Source organism: Triticum aestivum, chromosome 5D (assembly GCF_018294505.1).
Source record: "Triticum aestivum cultivar Chinese Spring chromosome 5D, IWGSC CS RefSeq v2.1, whole genome shotgun sequence".
Classification (NCBI taxonomy): domain Eukaryota; kingdom Viridiplantae; phylum Streptophyta; class Magnoliopsida; order Poales; family Poaceae; genus Triticum; species Triticum aestivum.
The window spans coordinates 258,495,814-258,506,500 of NC_057808.1; the positions used below are offsets into that span (position 1 = coordinate 258,495,814).

Sequence of the window (10,687 nt, forward strand, 5' to 3'; positions counted from 1 at the left end):
CTTCGGGTGAAAGCCTAGTTCGTTCTCGGACCGACGATGGCGGCGTCTTAGCGTCATTCCTCTGATGGGACCATCTTGTGTGGAGACTTGGCCTTGAGGTTCTGTGTTGTGGTTCTTCGGTGCCTACTGCTGGTCCGAGTGGAGCTACTTCGGCGCAATGTACGCCAGTGCCGGTGAGTCCAAGACGGTGGCTTTTTTCAGGATCGACTGAGTCCTGCCACCCACTCGCCATCTTCTTTTAGGCATTCAAGGGTGGTTGGTGCGTTGGCAAGGGAAGTCCGGTTGAAGCTGTTGCTCTTTGAGGTGACCGGTGTTGGTCGAGACGCGGCTTAGTTGTTCTGTTTAGGGCAAGTTCCTTTGTGTTGTGGTTGTAGCGTTTGCGGTTGCTTGTCTTCGGATAAGCTCGGGTGTGGAGTTCGTGCTACACTTGCTGTTCGCAGCGAGAAGTAGTTTCTTATAATTGTCTTCTGCCTTCTATAAAGATATAGTACACCTTTGGCATACTCTTGAAAAAAAAATTTGCTCCCTAATTTTTTAGACAATGAAGAGTAAAATGCATCATAAGTCCTAAACTGAGGTGTGCCAGTCTAGTCTTATAACTTCGAAACTGCAGTTTTTGGTCAAAAATGCTTCTCCTCAGTTTAGGACTTATGATGCATTTTACTCTTCATATGTGGTCAACCGGACTTGCTTCGTATGTGGTCTACGCTACAACGACTGGAGCACCAACCGCTGTTCAGGGCGGTGTGTACGCGGTTGGAGCAGGCGGCTATGGAGGTTTTTTCTCAATATGGGCGGGATCATAACCTCCGAATCGATCTATCTCTATTTTTTACATAGGCATAGTGTCGGTCTATAGGACTCTACTGTTGCCGACTTGTCATTTTTGTTACTTTTCCTTTTGCCAGACTTTTGTTATTTGGCTGTGTGCATCCTAGTTATGCAGAGGCCGGGTGTTACTCATAATGTTTTGTATCCGCTTGATGCTACATTTTGAAATAATAAAAGCGCCCTTTATCGAAAAAATATATCGAAGGTGTCAGTTTAGTCATATATCTTCAAATCTGCAGTTTTGGGTCCTCAAACTATGTAAGTTTGTTCACTCAGGTCCTAAACTTGCATGTTCAACATCGATGATGCATTTTTTTTTCAAATGAGCCATTTATATGTGTTTACTTCCTCGAAAGTTATCCATACGTTGCAGTGTGTGCTGCAACCTGCACGCCCACCACCTGTGTGGCCATGAGCTGTAGGGCAGCCTCATTGAGAGGTTTGGCACGGCCGCAGGGGAGACCCTGAGCTAGTCGGAATGGAGGACGACATCCCTCTCCCTCGGCCTGCCCGTCGGGTGACCCCGAGCCAGATGGAGGACCCCCCCCCCCCCCCCCTCTCTCTCATAACATCGTTGTTGCCTCGACACCCTTGCTGTAGAGCTGGTCGTGCAGGTTGTTGTTTGGGCACGAGCATGACCACATGTGGGACTCAAAACTGCAGTTTCAAAGTTATAGAGCTGAACTGACACATCTCCAATAGTTTTAGAGGCTAAAACTACAGTTTTGAAGTTATAAGACTGAATTGACACACATCTAATAATTTTAGGACTTATGATGCATTTTTACTCTCGAGCTGTATCCTCTCTATGAAAAAAGCAATTGCACTGGTTCACACGTGCCTTTCAGTAACGATTTAGGCTACTTAAGTTGTACTCCCTCTGTAAACTAATATAAGAGCGTTTAGATCATTACTTTAGTATTCTAAACGCTCTTATATTAATTTATGGAGGGAGTAGAATTGCTAAATGACTAGTGTACTAACTTATTTTTTTACTACAAACACAATACAATGTAGACACTCATATACATGTGTGCATATTCATCCATATGAACGTGAAAAACTGAGCCAACCGATCTTGAGATTAACGAAGTCACCACAAATATATTGTACTCCCTCTGTTTTTAAATATATGTCTTTATAGAGATTTTAATAGGACTACATACTGATGTATATAGACATATTTTAGAGTGTATATTCACTCATTTTGCTCTGTATATAGTTCATATTAAAATCTCTAAACAGATTTATATTTAAAAACGGAGGGAGTAGTTGACAACCACACTATAACTCTATAAGGACACATCATAACACTATTTCAACGATTTTATGATGGAATTATGCGATTCTACTAACTTCAGGGAGGATTTTTTGCAGAATTTCCTGTCTTAGCCGAGGCGCACAAAATGTCACGTGAACATGCGAGCACTATCAACCTTCTCGAACGCGATCAGACAAGTTAATGGACTAGTGCAATTACCTACCTCTAAAATAATGTACAATTCTTTTCTTCCCTGGAGTACTTCTAGTGCAATTACCTACCTTAAAAAAACATGTACAGTTCTTTTCTTCTCTGGAGTACTCCCTCCGTAACGCTCTTCGTACTCCCTCCATCTCAAAATAAATGACAAGTTAGTATAAAGTTGAGATATTTATTTTTTACAAAGTTAGTACAAAGTTAAGACACTTATTTTATGACGGAGGGAGTAAAGTTAATACAAAGTTGAGACATTTATTTTGAAACAGAGGGAGTAAAGTTAGTACAAAGTTGAGACACTTATTTTGAAATAGAGAGAGTACTATATTAGCTCTAGTATATACAGGAGGAACTAATGGCCACACAATGTGATTGCACAACCGAGCACATTACAAGATGACATTAAGAGGACGATGTTTTATTGCCACGCAAGATTTAAAGGCTAAATTTGTCTTTTTATAGCTCATATCTCATAATGTGTTTCAACTTAAAAATTTGCGCGGCGATAAAACATCACCCTCTTAACCTCCCGTATTTTTTTCAGATTTTTTTGGAACTTTAAAATATGGTTTCCACTAAGTTTTCATTAAATTTTGGTTTCTGTATGAAATTCTCCCAAGCTTATATACAGTTTCATACAATCTCATAATATACATAAATAGTGGTACCGTCAATCGTAAATCCAGAAAAGAGAAGAACTGTACATATGTATTACACACACCAGCGTGCAGGACATGTCCTAGTAGCTACTGTGCAATGATCCATTTGCCCTAAGGCGAAGGAACTGCATCAAGTCGACATAAACATCATCTTTGGCCTTCACGCTCATGACGAAATCAATGTGGCCATAGCCACTAATGTATAGCAGTTCTGGCGTAGATCTCAGCTCTTTGACGGTACGCGCGACATCAGTAACATCAGCCAATGCATCAAGACCACCGTACCCCATCCACATCGGCAGTGATTCCGGTATGCTGCTTAGGTCAAACGGAGGGGGCGACAGCTTACCGTAGCGCCTTAGGTTTCCCCACAATCCGTAGTCGTACCTTGCGAAAGTGCCTTTCCTGATCACTGCATAGACGAAATAAAATCCCTGCTTTAAGATGACTAGAAAGATTGTTTCAATTAGCCAGTAATTATTTCTGCAAGCAATACTCATGCTTTGAGAAATGAGCTAAATGCAATATCAATAACAACAGAGGAAGTTGTATGCTCAACTCACGAAACAGTCCTAATTTTAGCAGCAAAGCAACTGCAACGAATAAAACTCTGTAGAGTTGCCTTAGTTAGTTCATACTATTTGATACTTTGATGGTGGTCCAAGCACAAAGTAAATAGCAGTTGGGTTGATACTAACGAACTTGGATGGTATTCAAGTGAACTGAAAGCTTTTGATGCTACTACGTACCATAACTGGGAATCTTTTAGTAGTGCATAACCAATTTCTCAATCTGGAATTTTGCTTGTTGCTATTTGATGCTATGTACCATAACTGGGAACCTTTTACTGGTGCATAACCAATTTCTCAATTTGGAATTGTGCTTGAGGTCATAGCAAAAGGTACTCTTGTGGGTTTTTTTTTCAGATAAATAAATAAAAACCTTTCTCTACCATGGACTGAAGTGAATGGTAGAAGTATGCCATATTTTTGTTATCAAAGTTTTAAATCCATCAACTTCTCAGCTGAGTTGAGCTGATCTCTATAAACTATTCTCCTAACAGTACCCAATCAACGTCGTTCCTCAAACTGGTACGAACTCATATCCTAATCAAGTGTTAAGTTTACTAACTACTCGACCATGTCAGAACAGTTGGGGAAGCGATTGAAATCCTCACCATTGGTTGTGCAAATCTACATCATCCAATGGTCTTGGAGGTTATACATCCACCATCACAGCTATGAGATGGCAGATGGGACGAGTCCTGAGTTACTGATACCTGCTGGGACAATAATGGTCCGTGGAGGGAATCCTATGTGATGCCACTCTAGAAACCACTCTTTCAAATTCCTACAGCTATAAATCAATTAACTTGCCTGCATTCTACACTTTTAAGATTATGGAGATGAATGCCCATCAGAAAGATCAGAAGTGCTTGCATGCAAGCGCAAGTGCATAACACATTCAAAAGGATTGAAGAAATGGAGGCCAATGTAGGTACTGTTTGCAACTCTCAGTTATAAACTATACAAAGTAAGGGAAAATAATGTTCCAAGACATATTGTCTAACAACTTAAGAATTAGACATGAGAAAACATACTCTGAAAAAGATGATGCAAGTTTTTAGTTGAAGATGGATGAGGTTCGTACTCCAAGTAATGGTCAATCCGTGATCCATTGAAGCAACAATTTTCCCCTGAAAAAGTAAATGAATTAAATCAAAACAACAAGAAATTAAGAATGCAGTTCAAATATACCACAGCATAAGCAGTCAGCACAGCTAAAATGTGTTAGTTCATTCATCAACATCCCTTATGATGTGATCGATTTAGATCTTAAATAGGTAATTTATTCGTGTGCATTTCCAATAAGGAGAGACACTAACTTAGAACAGACAGTTCAACTTTGTTTCAGGATGTAAACTTGTGTGCCACTATCAGAAGTACCATGGCATGTGAATTCTACAATTACTGAAACTCGATACAGAAAGTTAACTTGGCGGTGGCTCAAATATGCCACAGCATAAGCAGCCAGCACAGCTAAATTGTGTTAGTTCATTCATCTACATCCATGATGATGTGATCCAGCTAGATAATTAAATAGGTAATTATATCTCAGTTCTAATAAAGAAAGATATACTAGCTTAGAACAAACAGTTTGACTTTGCTTTGAGATGTAAAACTTGTGTGCCACCATCAGAACTTCAGAAGTATCATGGAATGTGAATTCTACAATTACTGAAACTCAAAACAGAAAGTTAACTGCAATCTTGAAATTAAACTCGAAACTGAGAATGCTAGTGCTCTAATTGGATGAGAGCAGACCCCCGATAAAAGTTCAAGCATAACCTGGCATGCACAGGAACTGGTCTAGGCTCCACAAATTAACATAACATTGTTGACATGCCTTTTAAACACCTAATCTTGCAATCCATCACCATTGCCATCAAATCTGTCTGTGTGATAATGTATCGTGCATTATTACGACACCAAATCTGTCTGTGATAATCCACCATCATCATCTGGAAGCAGCGAACGCTGCTGCCTTCAACAGTGACAAACCCGGCATCGTTATGCTGCTAGACAAAGGCAAGTTTGTAGGGTAAGGCAGGTGTGACTGGCCTACAGGTGTCATCACCGGCGGAGCTTACCGCTTAAGGCGTGGTTCGTGTTGTCGGTGTTTCGGTCTATTCAAAGGCCCGTTGAACATATTACTTTTTCTATCTATCGAGTTATCAGACACAAGACTATTACGTTTTCTCAAGATAAAAATTGTGAGCACAACTGCCTTACAAGCTCAGTAGCTTATTATATACACAGTTTCAGTATCTGGATTATTTGGGAATGGTTATGTTCTAGTGCATATAAAATGTGTGTTTGGACAACAGAACAGCAGAACTCAAGCAATATCAAATTTAGAACAATCTCATCTTTTCTTTATAGCAAGTAAAAATCTATAACAAATCCGACAGAAACAATACAATACCTGTTATTGAAGACAGCAAATCGTTGCAGTCCACATGTCCATCATCGCATATAGAATCTACTATTTGAACTCCCATATCGCTATTCATCGAGTTGGACAATTACAATCACACCCAAAGAGAAAAAAAGGAAGGCTAGGGAAAGAAGTGCCATACCTCCGGAAGTTCAGCTGATGGAAGCCCATGGTAAGAAGCATCTATGTCAAAGCTCACCATAAGTCAGTTTGGAAGTTACTGGCATTTATTTGGTGGATTTATTCAAAGGATAGTAAAGCACCTGGTCAAGATGCATGCCAACTGCTCTGAGAACAAAACTAGCACTAACATGATCAAGGTAAGAAATTGGACAAAGAAGTGCAGCAGCGCTAATCATCTTTGTGATTTCAGGCAATGTAAAAGCAGCCAAACCCATAATAGTTCCCTACAAGAAAAGGAAAATATTTATTACCACAAATTTTTGGATTCACAACAAACATTTCTCAATCGAACCCCAAACAGCTTACCTGTGAATGCCCCACATACAAAATTTTGGACTGCCTAACTGTATACACGTAGCTTAACATTGCCAGAAGATCATATTCAGCAAGCTCTTGCCAGCTCCAATCCCAGAAAAGCTGCAAAGCTCCCACAGGATTTGGTCAGAATCAAAGACTAGAACCAGTTTGTAGTTACTGTGCTGTGCTGTGTTGTCCGCACAATGGAATCTAGTTACATACAGGAATTTTACTAATTGCATTTATTATGGCTAGAATGTGCTTACAACTGTATATCCAAAACTAGAAAAAGCTTCGGAAAAGCTCACCACTGTCAAGCGAGCCTAAACCATAGGGACCATGGACAGGTCAGGGAGCACATTATGATCTGTATTTGTGACTTAAAGCATCAAAAGCAGGCATGTTATTCAATTTCATCCACAATTTTAATAATGAAAATCTTCATTTCGAGTGACTTTCAGGTTCTATAAAGGTCAACTCCACTTTATTTTTACTACTATGCAATTGGGTGAATGGTCAAATCAGAAGACTTACTGTACATACCCAATTCATTCCTTGTTTGCAGAAAGTGGTGTTTCATAATGTAACTTTCTATAGAGTACACTCACCTTATCATGCACAGTGAAAGTTGAATGGCCTTTACTCCAACGTGTTCCACGAACATTTCCAATCCAAACATCGAACCCATTATCAGCAAGGATATATCCAAGCGACTGTTCAGCAGAATTTATGAACCATGTATCTCCTCCCTGTCAAGGATTTAGATAAAGCAAAAAACATTTTAAAAATAGAGGCTGATGCGATTGGACAGTGATTGTGGCAACTGAAGATAAGAACTGCATTATCTAATGGAACATCCAGATATGGAATAAACTGCAATTGTAACATGATAAGATCAAAAAGCTATATAAGGATGGCTGTAATGAGAAAAAACCTGAAAAAGACCATGTTGAAGAAAAACTGGAGGTCCAGTATTATCTGGAACTCCATTTTTGCCATGTGGAATATGCTGAAGAGACAAAAGAAAGCCATCATCTGTTTCAACCTGCAAGGCCAAAAAAATAATAAATAAGATCTATAGAAAAAAGAGTGGCAGTCACTCTACATGTCAGTAACAGGGGGGGCTTTCTGTTACAGTTCATACTTGGTGAACTTTAAAAGCAGGAATGAAACGAAAAGAAGGACACTAAGTTTTTAGAAAAGTTTCATGGCGTTTGGTAAAATACCTTCAAGATTAATTGATACAAATACACGTAAGGACACATTAGTTTTGGTCTCACTGTAGGATATTAATAGTGTTTTAAATCAAAAATCAAGATCCCTCTTCCTTCACTCTGGCATCACCGTGGGCAGAAGCGCCACCACCATGTACCATGTGATACCAGGATGATTCTGCAGTCAATGACTTGTCAATAGTTGGTTACATTATCGCAAGACATCTGTGCTAAAGAAATGAACCTGCAAGCTGGTATTTGCACCATAGAATGGCGTCAACAAGTCGGACTCATTTATCACAAGCCAGCTCTAATGGAAGAATGTTTATTCAAGATGGATGTGACAATGCCTATTGTAGAGTTGTGCCCTGAAACTAGGAATCGAAGAAGAGGAGTGTAAGCACGGTCAACCAGTACGTTTGTCTTTTGCTTGGAGTTGAAACAAAGGATATGGGCTACTACTTTGCCTGAGAGTAAAGGAGCTCCATGACACAAGTAATTGCTGCTCCAGTTCACTTGAGACACACTCTTACATTTGTTGCGTTTTTTTCCTACGACGATTGCATTTTCTTCTCTTGGAGCGGGACGTGAGAAACACAATTTGGAGGCTCTACACAAGCCCAACTGGGACCAAAATAGTATCTCAGCCATTTCACTTTCACCCGGCAAGAAAAACAGAAGGACACTGCCGTGTGAATGCACGCAAGCCTACGTACGGACACAGAACAATCCGGCTCTCACCGATCTACCCTGGTTGCTAGGCTAGCTGTTCGATTACCATCCGGAGAGACTCAATCGTGGCTCAACTCCATACGGATAAGTCAACGAGTAAACAAACCTCCCCCTTCCATTCGCTGGGGGGGGGGGGGGGGGGGGGGGGGGGGGAATGGTCGAAATCGGCACTAGAAGCACAAGACTAATCACCAGTGGAGGACCGAGAGGCGAGGGATGGGGGGAAGAGGAAGATGTGTACTACATATACTAGCAGCAGGGAACGTACGTACGGTGTGCTCGGTGCACGGGTAGCCCAGCGGCAGGAGCAGCTGCCCGCAGAGTCCGCCGCCGGCGTCGCCGCGCGGCACGGCGTGGCGGAGGGCGGAGGAGGCGTGGGTCGCGCCGGAAACGCAGGAGCGGAGGAGGAGGAGGAGGGTCAGGGCGAGCGCGGCGGCGGCACCTCCTCCTGGGACCGCCATCTTCGCCGGTCGGGAGTTGGGAGGGCGGAAGCGGCGGGTCGAGGGCAGTTGGCAGTTACACACGCCACACGAGCGAGGTTATACTAGTGCTGCAAAATGTTTTATTTGGGCGCGCGACCGACGACGGATACGTAAAGGATCGGCAGCCGCAAGGTTTTTGTTTCATCATTAAGTACATACTCCCTCCGTTCCATAATGATCTCGAACACGCATAAGTGTGCGTATTATATATTAAAGAAAAAGAATGGGGACAAAAATCCCTCCACGTTGGCGGTTACATGTGGCCAGTTTTCCTCTCCTCCCTAGCGGTTGTAACCCTAGCCGCCGCCAGGACCGATCTTCCAACGCCGTTCTTCGGCGGCTCCCCTCTGCCGGCGACCTCGGTCGTCGGTGGTGAGAGGGGCCGCCGGATCCACGCGTGTGGATCAATTTTACTCCCTCATAGTTTAGGTTTTTAGGTTGTTCATCGTCTTTGCTTCGGTGGGACGATGGCGGCGCTGAATAAAGAATCTTCGGATCCTTCCCTGACGAGGCCATCGGTTCTATGGTTGGGGATGGATTTGGAAACCAGCCTGTTCAAGCAAGGATGGTGTGGCGGCGGCGGCATCCTCGTGGTGGACCTATGTCCTCGGGCTCCGCCGTTGCGACGATGTTTGCTCTAGCGTCGACGTGGTGCTTGGGAGGTAGTCCAGGAGCGGATGCAGATTGTGGTCTGCATCGACGACATCTGGAAGACGGAATATCTGCTGGGCTCGTGGTTCGTGCATGGCAGGCATGGTTTCCTCCTTCGGCGTCTTAGTCGTGGTGGGGTGATAGATCTGGAGTTCGATGGCGTGTCCGGGGTGTTGCCCCGGTCTGATTCGTTCAACGGTAAGGGCTTCACTTTTGGTGAGCCACCTTGGAGGTCCGCAAGCTGCATATCAGCGATGGAGCCGCGTCGAGCTCGGGTGAGGTGGTGATTCGTCATTCTTTTCTTCGGTGGCTGCTGTGGTGGTGCCGGAGGCAGTTGACGAGCGTTGGTGTCAAGCTCAGAGATGTTCTGCTATCTTTTCAGATTTGTCATGTCGGTTTTTACGTGATTTGTACTTTGTTCTTTATGATATGAATGAGACACGTATTATCATGCAAAAAAATGTTGGCGGTTACATGTTACAATGATACATGTGGACCAACTCCGCCGGCATAGCCGGAAACTACTCTAGCCTAACTTCTCCCCTCAGCCCGCCTGACTAGCCCTCTGAGGAGAGGCTCTACATTCCCTTTTAAGATGCCAGCTTGCTTCCATGCGCGTCCCTCGGTGTCAATTTTGTTTGCTAGCGCCATCGAAGACAATCGCGTTTCGGTGCTTCCAAATCTCCCATAGCACGAGTAGTAAGATTGCACGCGTGTCCTTCGCCCCTTGGCCATGAGTAGCTGTGACAGCGCACCAGTCTCGCAACCTCGAGTCCTGGCTCGGCGTCCACTGTGGCCTATCAAGTGCTCTGCATATGACAGACCAAACTTCTCTTGCGAAGACGCAGCCCAGAAGAAGATGATCGATGGTCTCCTCGTGTTGATCGTAGAAGGGGCATGCGTCTTGGTGATCTAATCGGCGCCTAGCAAGTCTGTCCGAGGTCCAACACCTATTATGCATCGCAACCCAAAGAAAGAACCTGCAACATAGTGGGGCCTTGGATTTCCATGTAAATTCTGCTGTCGGCTCGACCTCCCGTCCTACGAATTTGGCCTCGTATGCTGATTTCGTGGAGTAGTCCCCATTGGCCTCCCAGCTCCACGTGATGCGATCCGTCTCCTCCAGCATGAGCATCGTACTGGTGACCTGGTCCCATAGGAGCA

The 10,687-nt window shown here is 43.3% G+C and overlaps 1 protein-coding gene across 1 annotated transcript; it reads right to left on the bottom strand.

Moving 5' to 3' along the window:
* Nucleotides 1-2,932: 2,932 nt before the first annotated feature.
* On the bottom strand, nt 2,933-8,958 carry LOC123120612 (triacylglycerol lipase 1). Its single transcript, XM_044540618.1, has 9 exons — nt 8,663-8,958; nt 7,379-7,489; nt 7,053-7,193; nt 6,454-6,564; nt 6,228-6,371; nt 6,107-6,147; nt 5,953-6,032; nt 4,568-4,663; nt 2,933-3,379 (listed from the first exon to the last, which is right to left on the bottom strand). The coding sequence occupies exons 1-9, from the start codon at nt 8,849-8,851 to the stop codon at nt 3,048-3,050; spliced, it is 1,245 nt and encodes a 414-aa protein (XP_044396553.1). The 5' UTR covers nt 8,852-8,958; the 3' UTR covers nt 2,933-3,047.
* Between the last annotated feature and the right edge of the window lie 1,729 nt (nt 8,959-10,687).

Bases quoted from the DNA above. Each gene is read 5' to 3' on its own strand.
- LOC123120612 (XM_044540618.1), bottom strand. From the start codon at position 8,851: ATGGCGGTCCCAGGAGGAGGTGCCGCCGCCGCGCTCGCCCTGACCCTC. The intron at 7,490-8,662 runs GTACGTACGTTC...TTGGCCTTGCAG, and splicing joins ACCCGTGCACCGAGCACACC to GTTGAAACAGATGATGGCTT. The intron at 6,565-7,052 runs GTGAGTGTACTC...GGAGCTTTGCAG, and splicing joins CTTTCACTGTGCATGATAAG to CTTTTCTGGGATTGGAGCTG.